Here is a 15,337-nt window from a genome sequence, read left to right as displayed (position 1 = left end):
AACCTCCACATTCTCTGCTCTGGTAACACCATTTGCAATTTTACATGTTATCTGATTGACAAGCGGTTTTTATCCCCTAAGAGTCCATGTGGCACAAGAAAACAAGAGCCATCTCTGCACTGGTCTCCTGTTACAGCCTTCTCCTGGCCCTTGGGGTGGCCACCACGAATCACCAGGGCCACAGGCTTTCTTGGGCACATAGCAATCAGTAGATGAATACTCACTGAGTAAACGAAAAAAGTAAGAATAACTGGTGTTGCCAGTGGTTCGACTCAAGCCTATCCAAATGCATTCTTCCCACCACGCAGACAGCATATTTACACGTTGAAGGGATATGTAACCCTGGGTGATCTTCCTAGAAAGTTGAGACACTGCCTGAACTTCAGAACTGGCACTCAGTAAATGCATGAATGAATGAGTCACAGACTAGTAGAAATTAAGCCACATTAGGCATCCACAAACAAAGTCATTAGGGTGCTGCATACATCGGCAATGCAATGCCAGAGGTATTTTTAAATATGATTAGAGGCATGAGTTCAGCACTCCTGACAACTGAATCCCAGCAGAAGTGCTGACGAGCAAAGTACAGCTCAGAGTAAATGTGAGCTGCTTCCCACAGACTTCCGAGTGCTACACTGAGTGGAAGGAAAGACCAGAGAAGCCTCCCTTGCCACAAAGGGCACAGTTCTAGAAACATATAGCTCAGGCCAAACACAAGTGAATCAAAATAATAAGCCATTTTGCAAAGGATCTCTAATAACCACCAAACACAAGTACTTTGAAAGGTAACTGGCAGAATCATGAGGTCTTTAAGTTAACTGCGACACACTGCCCACAAGGAAGCACCTGAGGCCCTCTGAGTCAGCGACAGGGACACCCCAAGCCACCATCTGACACCTGGCAGCCCAGGCACTGTGTCCACTTCGAGAAGTCGACACACCGCATGGGAACACTCTACCCTCATTCCCCCCAACTGGCTGAGAGTCTCCCACGCCCCAGGCAGGTCCCAAGCTCTTGTTAGGCTGCATTCACCAGGAGGAATGGTGCCAACGGGACACACTCTGCACCTGAACCACCGGCCATCTCGGAGCCTCAGCTGGCCGGTCGTATGGCAAGGAGACGGAGGTCTCACAATAAAGATTCTTCTGCACAGGCCCCTGTCATGTGTCAGTTCATCCATTAGCTACTGCTTTTCCTCTCCACGAGAGAGATGCTCATCTAAAAATCTTAAACCATTAACAACACTCAAATATCAAGAGGTAGATATTTTTCTTCTGTTACATCACAGGTGGCAAACACAGGTCCTCGGGCCGAATCCAGCCTCCACCTTGTTTTTTCCAGCCCAGCACCTTGTTTCTACCCGGTGGCAGCACCGAGTTCTCACTTAACTGTAAAGGAGTAGTGACATTTACACAGGTCCCCAAATTACATTCTGACCCTTGAAGGCAATGGGGAGGTTGATGTGGCCCCTGGTGAAAATGAGTTTGGCACCCCCCTGTGTTATACGATAAAGTCAAGAAAAAGAGAAGTCTGAATCAGCCTTCATATAGAAGCAATCCATCTGCCAGCTGAGGCAGGGAGGGCAGAGTGAGTTGCTGGGAAAATCGCCCCCAGGGTTCATGCAGCAGTTGGTGCCACGCAACCTCAGCTCGCAGGAGAAGCCACAGCTACAGACAAATGCATTCCGACCTCAGGCAGAGAGCTAACAGTGCGTTTTGTAAGCAAACATTGAAGCAAAAACAAGAAGGACTGTATACTGTACTTTAGCAAAGAACTTGATTTCTTGTTCGTAAGGGAAATGCTGTCCTTTGCATCTGCTGCCGCCATCTGCAGACAGGAGAGAATTTTCAGGAACATGTTGCACTTCAAACATTGCCAGATGTTCACCCCAGACGCAAACTTTAGAACACACGGCTTGATGTGCCGTCCCACTGAACTGAGCATAAAGAGCCAACCAAAAACACAAAGGCTCACGTTGGCAGTGTAATAAATGGAAGAGATTTAAACAAATAGCCAAGTATGAATTAACGGGCTCCTGAGAAAAGCCCAGCTGCATGGCAATGAGCACGCACTCCCTCCCTGGTGCAACTCCAGAGCTCCCAGGCACAGAGGCGCAAACTGGAGCAGAACTCAGGAAAAATGCCTGTCTCGGCGGGACGGCCTGGCAGCTGGGCTGAGAGCAGTGGGTACAAGCTGAGCACCTTCCTTAAGCAAAGCAAAACACCCAAGTTTTCCCTGGGATTCGGAAAACAACTGCAACGTTCAGAGCAGATGGACCTTGGTGCAGCACCTGGCTTAGAAGATGGCCTTTCTTCCCTCCTCCGTACTCACACAGGGAGCTTCACACTCACATGAAGTGGAACGATAAATCCTGAGAACCGTGAGGGTATGCAGGGCATACGGGGGAGCTGAACAATTCAGAATCAAGGTTTCAGTGAAATGTGTGAGCTAGCCTCCAGATTTTTAGGAATCAAGCTAACTTGCTTGAAAAAGTTCTTTTGCAAATAGAAATCAAACAATTTGAGATATACATTATTAAATCTTAGATATATGTTCAGGATCATTTTTAGAGAATTTAGAATATATTTTGAAATATCATAATAATGTTCTTTCCAAGAATAAATTTTTTAAATGGCTTTTAAAACTTGCTAATTTCATTTTTGTTGGCACTTTTGCACTAAATCTCTCTGAAGCATGTCACTCAAAATGGCTAGATCCATATAAGGGGCTTTCTCATACAAAAATCTGTCGAGACAGAATTTTGCACATAGTTAAATATGCTAACATTTCAACAAATTAAATAGGAAACATCTCTCCTTTCATTGTACACTTGAGCAAAGATGTGTATGTACCAATGTGAAAAGATCTGGAAAAAACACGACCGGTGATAAAACCGGAAAATTAGAAGGCGGCACGTGCACACCCCACTGCCGCCAGCGGCCTGGTCTGAGAACAGACTCAGGGCAGACGCACGCGTGGCGAGGACAGCGGACGGGGAGAGGAGCTGTGGGAGCTCCATCTGCAGCAGCAAGGGCGGCAGTGCAGCCTCTGACAGTTCTCTCTTGGACCCAACCTTCCGGGCGCAGCCTCTGGAAAGGCCCATGGACCATCAGCAGCGTGTAAGGCCTGTTTTGTCATCTCTGTGAATCTAGCCTCATCTTCACCCCGTGGAGGGAAAGAAGCGTGCTGAGTGGAGAGACTGCGAACAACCGGCAATCTGCCAAAGGCTCACTCCCCTGGCCTCCACCCCATCACTTGACAAAGAGAAGGCAGCCAGGCTCTCAGGACGGCACTGACATCAGATGCTTTTAAATGTGGAAGAGAATTTTTAATATTTAACTTTGTGCCAAACAGCTTCAAAAATTCACCATGGCCTCATTTTTGTTCTTTGGTTAAATTTCACTAATTCAGACTAATTTGGCTACTAGTCAGAATGACTCATAAACCAAATTTTCAAAATACATCATTGCTTCAATTACAAAAAGATTATATGCTATAAATTGGGTTGCATAAACAGCTTCTTGATCAATGGTTAATAAAACAGAAAAATACAACTTTTAGACTATAGATAGGTTGAAAAGGAGGTTCTTGAATAGCATAATGATCCAAAAAGGCGAAGAGATAAGCATAAATCACCTTTATGCTTATAAATAGTCATAGAACTTTATACATAGTTATAAAAACAGTCATAGGGATGGAAAAGTCCAGCACAGAGAATACGGTCAGTAATACTGTGCATGGTGCCAGGTGGGCACTAGACTCGGTGGGGGGTCACTTCCTAAGTTCTGTAAACCTCTCACCTCTGTGCTGTACACCTGAAACTAATATAATACTGTATGCCAACTGCATTAAAGTTTTTTAATATTTTTTAAAACAATTTTTAAAAAAGAGAATAATGACCAACTAGAAAAATCTTTAATCACACTCAAGATATGGGAGGCCAGAAACAAGAAAACACCAGAGCTGACATTTGTATGAACTTGAACCTGATGCCAGGCCCCTTTGAATAAAGGGCCCAGCACCCTTGGTGAGGAGGGGCAGGCTGACAGTGTGTTTGTTGCTCAGGGATCCAGGACTGTGGGTGCTGAGCTAACATGTGGAAAACGGGACTAGTTAGCATTAAAAAACAAACAAGCCTTAGGAGTGAAAGAAGACAACTTTAAAATCACCGGCATAAAAGTGCCGGTTCTCCAGAGGCAGCCTGGTGGGGGGGTGAGGGACCAACCCTAGGGTTGGAGTCTGACTGTGCCGACGACACAGGAAACAGCAGAAATGAGCAGTAGTAGTGTCAAGAATACATCCCAAGTCTGAGATCTAAAGTGAGGGTTTCTTTTGAACTCAGGTGGCACGAGGCCAGACGGGCAGAAGTCCCGCACTTTATCCGAGAGGACAATAAACTGCCCTGCACTTCAGACACTCGGCCCTGGACAGGCATCCCTGCACGGGCTAAATGCGAGGCCTTTATGTTGCCTAGAAATCTCAGGAATCCATCGCATCTTCAGGCTATTCTAAGGGCAGAGCACTGGATTCCATAAGGAAAGACGTAACTGTACCTTAAATTCTGATGTCAATTCAGCGTATCTTTCAAAGTGAAAAATCAATGCCAATGAACTTTACAAGGACAGAGTTATGTTAGATTTTAAGTTCTCAAAACCCAGCCACCCCTACAACACATCTGCCTACTGAGCATTAGACTGTGGTCAGCACCAAGCTGGTGGGATGTGTGCCACCAGCGCACAGGACACAGGGGGCTGTGCTGCCCTACACCCCGACGCGCAGACGCCGGTGATGGCCAGGCTGCCGGTGGGACCGTCGCACCCACCGAACTCCAGGATGTACTGATGGGCCTCGTCCACGTAGTGGATGAGCTGCTGAAGGAAACTGTAGGCGAACCGCTTCTCGATGGACGGCGTGTCCAAGTCCAGGTCCTTGAAGCCCCTGGAAGAGTGAATGAGCTGTGGAAAGGACCGTCTACGAGGGCTGTTAGAAGGTGTGTATACATACATGTATTCAACACAGTTTCATACTTATTACATATATAAGAGCAGTACAGGAAACAGAGAAGCCAAAGAACTTATACGTGACTCATGGACATGAACTAAGTGGGGCAGATACTGGAGGGTGGGGGCTGTAGAGCAGAATGGGGCTAACAAGGAGAAAAAACTTGGAAAACTGTAATAGCATAATCAATGAGATATACTTACAAATAAAAAAGTAAAAATGGGGAAAAATAAAGTTAAAAATTATCTCATGTTCCATACCTAAAGGAAAAAGTGAAATTTAACTTAGAAGGAACGTGATGAATTCTTTGACATAAAATGATGGCTAATAACTCCATTACTACGCAGTAAAACGCTGCCTTTCGAAAACCAGAGTATCGTTGTTGCCTGGATTTTGCCTAGATGGCGGACGGGGATTTAAGGTAGGCAGCACTTCGACCTGCTCTTGGGACCCGTGGCAAACAGCTGAGGGCACTGGTGTTTCCAAGACACACTGAAGAGTAGCCCCACCAGGGTGTCCAACCTGTGGCCCACAGGCCACATGCGGCTCAGGGTGGCTGTGAATGTGGCCCAACACAAAACTGCAAATTCACTTAAAACACTATGAGATTTGTATGTGTGTATGATTACCTATCACAGTGTACTGAACGTGTGGCCCAGAGACACCAAAAGGTTGGACACCCCTTCAGACTGTGACGACTGCTGGCCTCACTGAACCTATGGGCTGTTTAACACTGAGCCTCACAGGAAGATGCAGCAGGTGTGCTCTCACCTGGACACGGCGTGTGTGTGTGCTCTCACCTGCACACGGCGTGTGTGTGTGATTACCTATCACAGTGTACTGAAGGTATGGCCCAGAGACGCCGAAAGGTTGGACATCCCTTCAGACCGTGACCACTGCCGGACTCACTGAACCTATGGGCTGTTTAACACTGAGTCTCACAGGAAGAATGAGGTCCTGCAGCAGGTGTGCTCTCACCTGGACACAGCATACCCGTTGATCTGCAGGAACTTGAGGATGTCCTGAGCTTTCTCCCTGTCTTTGGCTTTCTCCTTGGCTGTCAGTGTGTCATAAGGCACCAGCAGGGGGTGGTTTCCCCCTCCTAAGAGAATGTCCAGACGAGAACACACAAGAGCAACAGAAACAATGTGAAACACAATGCGGTGGCCTGTATAACAAGACCACACAACAGAACTTCCAGGTCCACACGTTACTCGGGCCCCTTTCCTCTCCGGCCGCTGATGACCCAAGAAGGACTGTGCAGGTGCCAGTGAGGAGGCAGTCACGCCCACGTACATGGGGTCCATGACAGCCAGAGCCCAGCACACCCACAAACACGCAGGCAGGGAGAGGCCGGGCGCTCCACACCAGCCACTGCTGAGCACGTGGGATGCGAACGGACGCCGAGCCCTGCACTGCTGGGCCCGGCAGAGCTGGAGGGCATGCTTCTGAGGACACACTTCCTTCCCACCCCACACAGAAGAGAAAAATGAGTCTTACGTATTTTTAGAGAACATTACCTTTGGACTCCAGCTCCATTTTCTTTTTCTTTGCCCATATATTGTGGTAGTTTTCAGCCATCATTTCTGCCATAGCCTTAAATGAACAAGTTGTTTAGCAATTAAGTTATACTTTAATAAGTACAAAAGTTAGCTTTGTTTCCCAACATGTAGTATAAAAACATGCTTTATATTAATTAATACACCGCAGTGTGTCAGCATGAAGCACAACCAGGATGTGACCGAACACCACCGTGCGCTTGAGCGTCTGGCTGCAGAGAACGCTGATGCCTGTGAACGACCAGCAGGCAGCACAGTGGTGTGATGGGGACGGTCCCTGTCGTTTGTGTTTAATGGCACATGCTTTATTAGCTGAATAATGAAACTTCAAATTAGCTATAGACTTCAACCCCAAAACACACATTTACAAAACTCATTTTAATTTCCAAAGCTTTCAAAGATCCTCTAAACCTTATAAAACACTGACAGCAGAGAAGACCAGTGAGACTTCCAACCATTTTCATGTTGGCACACACAAACTAATTACTAATATTCTGTGGCATACCAAAAATACATTATTTTGCCTATCTGGCTGAAAAATAGGAGTAATTTTAGTTCATTCACAACAGCCCACAACTGCTGTGTTGGCTGTGGTCATTTTCTCATTCAGCAATTGGAGGGAAAGCGGTCCTGACTTCAGAGTCAGGTACTGCAAGTTCGAAACATTCTCGTGGTACACCGGTTACAAACTGTGTGTCTGGAGCACCATCTGTCCCAAACTAGGGGAGACCCTGGACAGGCCACATGAACCTTTTTGTGGACCTTTGGGTTTTAAAAAAGGAACTTCTACAATGCTTTTCACTTTTGATTTTCAAGTTTACTGTGACATTTTAATACATTCAGTGGGAGCAATTTAACAATACGTAGATTTCTTTCTTGGTAAGAAAGATGACTTATATCTCTTGATAGTACTAACAACCCCAATATAATTATTTGATCATAGTATTGGCCTGTTAACTTATGTTGCATGGCAACAAATTCATCTTCACTCAAATCAGCCATTTCACAGCCATCGCTCAGTGACACAGGACAGATTAAAACCATGGGCGGAGCATGAGGCAAATAGATTGTTCATTTTTTGAGGTGTCTCCACACTGTTTTCCACAGGGGCTGCACCAGTCTGCATTCCCACCCACCGTGCACAAAGGTTCCCTTTTCTCCATATCCTCACTTGTTGTTTGTGGATTTACTGATGACAGCCATTCAGACAGGTATGAGGTGGTATCTCCCTGTAGTTTTCATTCACATTTCTCCGCTGATTAGTGACATTGAACATCTTTTCATATGTCTAGTCTATAATATTGTAATAACTGTGTATGGTGCCTGGTGGGTATTGGAAATATTGGGAGAGCATTTTGTAAAGTATGTAATTGTCCAACCACTATGCTGTTTACCTGAAACTAATGCAAAATAATACTGAATATAAATTATGCTTTTTAAATAAAATGTAAGATAATAATTAAAAATATGCTGAAGCAAGCACAATGCCATCATTTTCTGTGGACAAACAACTAAACATTCATATTCTTTAAGGAGCATGAAGGCTTTCCCTGAGCAGAGCATCATTAGGGACTGATTTACCTCCTTCCCACCCCAGACATTTAATGATATGAAAATACTGAAGAGCTTTAATTTAACAGATGTTATCCTCAAAGAAAATATGTTACCTGGAAGAAACATCCTAGAAAAAACCGTATCAGCTTTCACAGCATGAAAAAGTTGGGGTACATATCTACAAGTTCCACGGGCCCAATATATGATGGCCACATGCAAACAATTCACACTGCAAAACACATGCAGGAAGGTGCTATAGTATGCTTTTTAAAAACGAAATTCACGAATACTCTAAAGAGCCACCAGTACTTACATGCAGGTCTCTGGACAGTGTGACGTTGCTCATGTCGATGGCCCGGGGGCTATACCCATGGGCGGCATCTACGGAAACCTAGACAGTGGATGGGAAAAGTGGAATCTCATGAAATGCCCCGTGGAAAGAGACGTGAGATACTGCAGAAATGCAAGGCAAACAAACCTCCCACACACGTTTCCTCAGATAAAACTGGCAAGAATCTACACAAACTGCTTTCACAAACATATCCAGCAAATTACATTGTACTGGGGTGTCTGACAATTGTGTACAACTGCATAACAATTCCCAACATCTTAGGGGTTGCCCACCCCTAAAGCTAAGAATCAGGACTCATCAACTTGCACAATGATTCTAAGATTCTAAAACATTTCCTTAATAAAAAAATCATTGTATTCTTGAGTTTCTTACAAATTATAATTGGCTGCAATGAACTTACTCTTCCTCACATTAACAAAATAATCAAATAAGTCAATTTAATTGACTTAAATTGATTGATTAATCAAAGAAGTTAGTATTTATGTGTCTTTATGGCCTAAATAAATGTTTAAAAATAACCAAATATACTTTTGGTTATTTGACAAATATACTTTTAAAAGTGTAACATATAGTATTTTTTCTAGTGTCCACTCCCATACCTACTTTAGATATCTAACTTATCAACTATTTCTTAATAAACCAGAAGCCAACTGACCTAGCTTAAAGTTTCTCCTGTGTTCTAGACTTAAGTTTTCCGCTGTTCATTACCACCTCTGTCTGGTACCCATTCTATATCTGTGCTACTTTCTTATTATCGCTTTCGGAGGTCACGACAAATCGAGTGCATGTTGACATTTGGCACAGGTCTCTGTGGACTAAAACCAAGGTGTCAGCGGGCTGTGTCCCTTCCAGAGGAAAACCCATGGAACAGGGTTTCCCTCCCTGCCTTCCCCACCTTCGAAAGGTCACCCACACATCTTGATTCTGCCGCTTGACCACTCACTGCTGCCGAGAGCCAACCTTCAGTTCTTCTGGAAAGGAGGAGAAAGTGCTGAGACGTGGACACACTCTACAGCCTTCACCAGAGAATGGTCAAGACCTTGCTCTAGGGTCCCTGTTCACAACCCGGCCAGGAAAAGCCTGGCCTATGAATCACCCTGGACGTCCACCAAGACTTCACTTGAGTTTTTAAAAAAGAAACAAACATGGTTTTCCCCTTGTAATCATATTAATCTTTATCATTTTCAAACTGTTTAAAAAACCCAATAATTCAATAAAAGATTAAAACGATTTTACAGCAACGTAAGCACTGGCCTCCTCCCGGGCCTCACCTGGCTGGTCTGCGAGATGCGCCTTGTCCGGCTGTAGAGCGCCATGCTGTCCCCCTCCCGAGTGCGCTCGATTCTCCAGCCCCATGCCAGCATCGTTTTTAAGGATTCTTTGATTGGCCAGCGATAAATTTCTTTTTCCTGGAGACAAAAAGGAAGAGAAAATAAAGGGGTGGAGAGTACCGGGAATCCAGATGGAAAAAAAAAATACAGGGTCCAGCCAAAGGCCTGCTTGAGTGTGGCTGTCAGGGAAATAATATAGGTGTGATAATTTATAGTTTTAATTTGAACACTTCACCTAAAATGCCACATGGTGTGCTTGAGTGTGATATTGTCGTGTTACAGGATTACAGGCTGATGATCTTATAATAAGAGATTTTGTAAAATAAAGATTTTGTTATTTGTACAATACTCATATTTAATGCTTTGCTCTGAGATAGACTACCTTCATTTTTAAAAAGAAAATTAACTGACATGGTTCATTCAAAAATAAAAAAGGAAAGTAAAAACTCTGAAGAGTGTAAGCCGAGCCCTAGTTTGTCCGATGCTGCTAACAGAGACCCTGGCTCATCTTGGCCTGGAGGTTAGCGACCTGCCGGGGCCCAGCCCCTGGCAGACGGGCACCGGAAGGAGAAACCTGCTTGGGGAAAAGTGCAGATTCCCTGGCACGGCAGTGAAGGCTCTTGTACTGTAGGAATAAAGAGAAATAAAACTTCCCTGCACAAGCACCATGCTTGAAAATCATTTTACTTCATTTCACAAGAGACTGACTTCTCCCCAAAAGTAAAATATAGGAAAACTTACAATAATATTAAAATATTACTTCATTGTGCCTCATTAAGAAACTCTTAAAAATAGTATTTTCTAGAATCCTTAAAAGTACAGGAGAGAAATAAAAAATGAAAAAGAACAGAAAAATATAAAGTAGAGAACAAAATAACTAATTAAATGCTGACAGAAAATGGGAATAGACACAAAAAGACAAAAGATTAAAAAAAAACCCTTTGAATAAAGGTTAAAATAGTATACAAAAAAGTAAAAAAGAGATTTTAATAAGAAATTGCATAACAAAGGAAAACATTTTGAAAAATTTTATAACTATGTAACTTTAAAAATCCTCACCTTTTCAGATAATAGTTTATATGGTTTCATTAATGGTTGAACTTTAGATGAGTCTGAATATGTTTCCCCATAAATCCATCCATTGGCCAACTAAAAACAAAACAAAACAAACATCAAAATTGTTTTGTATGTGTTAATTTCAGAGAGCGTAGGTGTGTACATGTTTAAGTATGTGCTGATAAAACAAATCTGAAATGAACGAAGATAAAGATTAAGGTTTGAACTTCATCCAGCGTTAAGTCAATGTAAAAACTTCCTAGCCAACAGCAGTCTGAGCAATCAGTCACCTGAACAAGTCTTTTCATCCCGAGAGTAGAAGTGCCCAGACTTCCTTAAACACACAGGCCGGGACTGAGCCAGGTGGGGTAAGCCCCAAGTCACAGGCGCCCCCACCCCTCACCCTGCATCTACTCCCTGACCCGTCCTGGGCAGGACCCCACCTGGGGCATGTGTGTGTGGAAGAGGCAGTGGGAGCGGTGTTTCTTTTGGAAGCATCCTGAGTAATACTCCTCATTTTGCCCACTCCTCTAACACCCTTTGACATGTTTATCTCCCCTGATTTTGTCTCTGCAATTTCGTGTCTGCCTGTGGAACCTGGGGACTAGCGGGCACAGCCCAGCACTGCCTTCTGTCAACCTGTCTCCATTCCCCCTCCACCAGTCCACTGCCTAGAAGACTGTATAAAACAGACACCTAGCTCTTACTGCCTTACCTAGTAAATCAATGAAATTACTCAGGAAAGAGCTACAGGTTTATAAAACAGAAAGGAAGCTGTTAGAGGGAGGAGGACTAGGTGGCTGGGGCCAGGCAGGATCTGGGTACTACAGGCACCACTGTGTTGCTGGGTAAGGTCCTCCGGCAGCTTTGCTACTGGTTTTCACCCCCCCATCACTACACCCTCCTCTTGGACTGTGCATGCCCTCAGCCCAGCTTCTCTGACAAATACCTCCTCTCAAGTTTAACAGGCTCAACTTAAATGTGGCTTCTCCACAGTGTTTCCCTCAGAAAACCTCTTAATGTCCTGGATGGCGCCTGCTTGGTCACCTCACTCAGGCTGGCTCTGACAACACGAAGAGACACGTCACCTTGCCAAGTAATCCATTCTCAGTGAACTGATACTGACTTGGCCATAAGAAGTACAGCAGGAGAGTTAAAGGTGTAAACAATCGCTAAATGCCAATTAATAATTTTCAGTATTTTGTCAAATATAAAACTACACATAAGGCTAAAGTTTCTTTAAAAGATTTCTGGACCCAGAGTCACTACTTTTTCCTGAAGCCCCTGATGAGTATTACTGTTTATTCCCACAAACCATGTGTTATGTATATGACTTAATAGATTTTTTGAAATTTAAAACTGTTCTCTTTATGACTATTCCCGTTCATGCATGTATCATGTGTGTACCAGAGGCAGTGCCACGTAAACACCACATTAGCAGGTCACGATTACATGCTCTTTCCTCATCTAAACCAAGCTCTCACCCCAACAGAGAAAACTGCCCGGTCGGAGCCACCGGGCAGTGGGCACCGGCCGCACCCGCAGCTGCCTCGGCGGCCCTGGTGTTACCTTGTCCATGGACCATCTGTCATGGGCGTGCTCGGCGTACTTGTTAATGAAGTATTCCAGCTTCTCAGGAATTGTGATGCTGTGAGAGAAGTAGAGAGAAAAGGCTGGGTTCTCACAGGATTACAGGAACTCACATTAACAATTTACTCACAGCTTCCAACTGCTTAAATCCCATTCAATGCATAGCTGTTAAAAAACAGTTCAAACAAGGAACTACTTTTCCATACGGCAGGAATAATATACAAAGAGTCAAGCAGATAAGCTCTATTTGCTTATCATATGCTAGTTCATACCTTGTCTTAACATGAGTTATATAAAATAAAATTATGCATAGTATAAATAAAAATAATTAAAATGTATTCAAAGATGAGGAAAATCAAGATATGGTTAAATGCACCAAGTTTCAAGACACACTTCTCCCCCACATTCATTTTTTGAAGTTATTTTTCTTTTTTGACTGAAGTCTCTTCCACAACAATACATGGGTGAAAAATGGCTGAAATCTGACCTGTTACATTATTTAAGTGTACTAAAATTTTAACTTCATTTCATACCACTACTGATGTACTAATGATTTTAATTATTAATGGTCAGTGCATCCCATTCTAATTGTTACTAATACAGACTATAGGAAAAAGTAACTAACTCATGCTTCATGATTTTGTAACATTTATTCCTGATTCCTTTTATGTTTAAGTAAATATTTAATCTCCTAACAGGTGCTGAGTGTATGCAACTGATGACCAAGTCAGGTGTTAACTGTAAGGCTTCCAAATATCAAATATATCTATGAATGAAAAATTAATATACAGCATTCCATTCTTTAGCAAGTATGACTTACTAATGCACTTAACCTTGAGACTAGAATTCTGACTGAATCTAGTTGATAAGACAGTTTACTTTTCTTCTCCGGCACGTTATCAGTCAGTAACTGAACCATGGACATGCATGTAAGAAGCAATATAGAAAAATCACAGAAACGAAGAACTTCTTCAGACTACTCTTTAAACCTAATCTGTCAAGAAGTCCCCAAAGGGGAATTCTAGGTAAATTAATACACATGCCTAACACTTATTAACTAATCAGGTTTAATGAATCAAACTATGACATTGTTCTAAAACCCTGGAGTATACTGTATGTTAGCAAACCACAAACTTACCAATGTAGGAATATCAACATGCAGTTTTGGTTTACTTACTTCAGAAGAAATACAAAGGATTAGCCACATAAGCCCAGCACTGGGGTAGAGTCCTTCCTCACAGGACTGTCCTCAAATACCAAACATGCAAATTTAAGGCACTGCCAAGCTAATAAAGATACCATGAAGTTTGAAGTGATCTGGGTGTGGGGGCTAAACCAGCTGGTGGGCTGCCCTGACGCCTGACCTTCAAGCTCCTCAGTCAGCTGTGGTTACTCATCTTGCTGAGTGACCACAGCGTCACTGAGATGAATGGGGCCTGAAGAGGCAGCTTCCTTGACAACAGGAAACCACGGTCCTACTTAAAGACAGTGACAGCAACAACAAAAGTGCTGAACTCCGAACACCTGAGGTGCCCAAACATCCTACTTGTTGGACAATGTTCGCAACTGAGCACTCAGAAGACGCTGCACCATGTTAAATGACATTTTATCAGCAGTGAAGGTGTCACATTGCATTCTAACTGCACACTGACTTTCCCATGGACATTCTCATCTGATATTCTCACCGACCACAGGCTGGGCTTTGCAGGCTGAGCATCAGGAGCAACTCCAGGCCTTGCTGTGGAGACGGGACGCAAAGCGACAGCTCCCAGGGGCTGTGCTGTGCTCCTGCCCGGAGCACCCAGGTCAGAGACACAACACGTAAGTTGGCTGAAATTTTAATGGACACTTTGGGCACATTTTCAGCTTACGATTTAACCGATGTGATTCTCCTCACTCCAGACTGCCCATGTGGTGCCACACGGAGAACCCTGATCCTACTGAGAGTGCCCAAGAAGGTGCACCTCATCTACTTCTGACACTCGGGCAATCGCCATGGTCACCGCTGTTTCATCAGGGAAGGGGCTCCCAGTAAAAGCACACCAGTTCAGAGGGGGTGCGGACAGGAGGAAGCTCACTATGGTCCCTCAGTCAATTTCACACCTCACACATCCTCTAAAGTAAAAAGCTGCTGCAACGGAAAGGCCATACTTCGAGGTTTCAACAGGCTGTGGGTTGAAGTTGCCTTCGGCATCCATGGAGGACTGCTTCTCCATCACACTGACGTGACTGGACTCCATGTAGTCTGGAGGCAAAGCTCCAGCCACGGCACTCAGGCAGGGCAGGGCCAGTTTGAAAAGTTCTTGTTCGTATTTCTGGGAAGAAATGGAAAACCAACAAACAAAAGTATGTCACTGCTTAGCCAAAGCTGCCAACACAATCTCTGCAACTTGCGATGGATAAAATGTTGCAGAAAAAAATCTGAATCTGTTCTGCCATCCCCCCACCCAGGTAACCGAACTCACTAGCAGATTCGGCACCTTGAAAATGGAACGTTTGGCCTGAAATCCCACAAGCATGAGAAGCTGATGGCTACACACTGCAGGTGCAGCCTAAGGAGAAACAAATGTTTGCTTCTCTAAACATTTATTCTTCAATATTTGAGGTGACATAGCCTCAAATAGTTTAAGTGTGTAACAAAATAAGTGTGCGACATGTCTGTACAACACAAACATAATTTCCATCAACGAGGACTGTATTTCTCAGGAAGGGGTTATTTATTGCCACCTCACATCATAAGACCTCATAGAAAACACCTGTGGAAAGACAGCCCCAGGTAAGAGGCTTTGACTGCTCTGGGCTGCATTACGAAGTAGAAAAAAGCCCTGCACTAGGAAGACATGCACCAGCAAATACGCACACTCAGAACTTCTGGGAAGAGGTATTTGTATATT

General features: G+C 43.9%; 1 protein-coding gene across 1 annotated transcript in view; it reads right to left on the bottom strand.

Moving 5' to 3' along the window:
- Positions 1-15,337, bottom strand: part of RYR2 (ryanodine receptor 2) — a 389,249-nt gene that overhangs the window by 124,564 nt on the left and 249,348 nt on the right. The window contains exons 52-60 of the mRNA XM_037037343.1: positions 14,595-14,758; positions 12,423-12,501; positions 10,857-10,946; positions 9,738-9,875; positions 8,428-8,505; positions 6,522-6,597; positions 5,980-6,103; positions 4,823-4,938; positions 1,763-1,827 (exon numbers count right to left, since the gene is read on the bottom strand). Of these exons, the coding sequence (XP_036893238.1) occupies positions 1,763-1,827; positions 4,823-4,938; positions 5,980-6,103; positions 6,522-6,597; positions 8,428-8,505; positions 9,738-9,875; positions 10,857-10,946; positions 12,423-12,501; positions 14,595-14,758 (930 nt within the window). The remainder of the gene's footprint in view (positions 1-1,762; positions 1,828-4,822; positions 4,939-5,979; positions 6,104-6,521; positions 6,598-8,427; positions 8,506-9,737; positions 9,876-10,856; positions 10,947-12,422; positions 12,502-14,594; positions 14,759-15,337) is intronic.

This window comes from Sturnira hondurensis, unplaced genomic scaffold, assembly GCF_014824575.4.
Source record: "Sturnira hondurensis isolate 20B ecotype Veracruz unplaced genomic scaffold, ASM1482457v3 Scaffold0022977, whole genome shotgun sequence".
In the NCBI taxonomy this organism is placed as follows: Eukaryota; Metazoa; Chordata; class Mammalia; order Chiroptera; family Phyllostomidae; genus Sturnira; species Sturnira hondurensis.
This window is presented reverse-complemented; position numbering and strand designations above follow the sequence as displayed.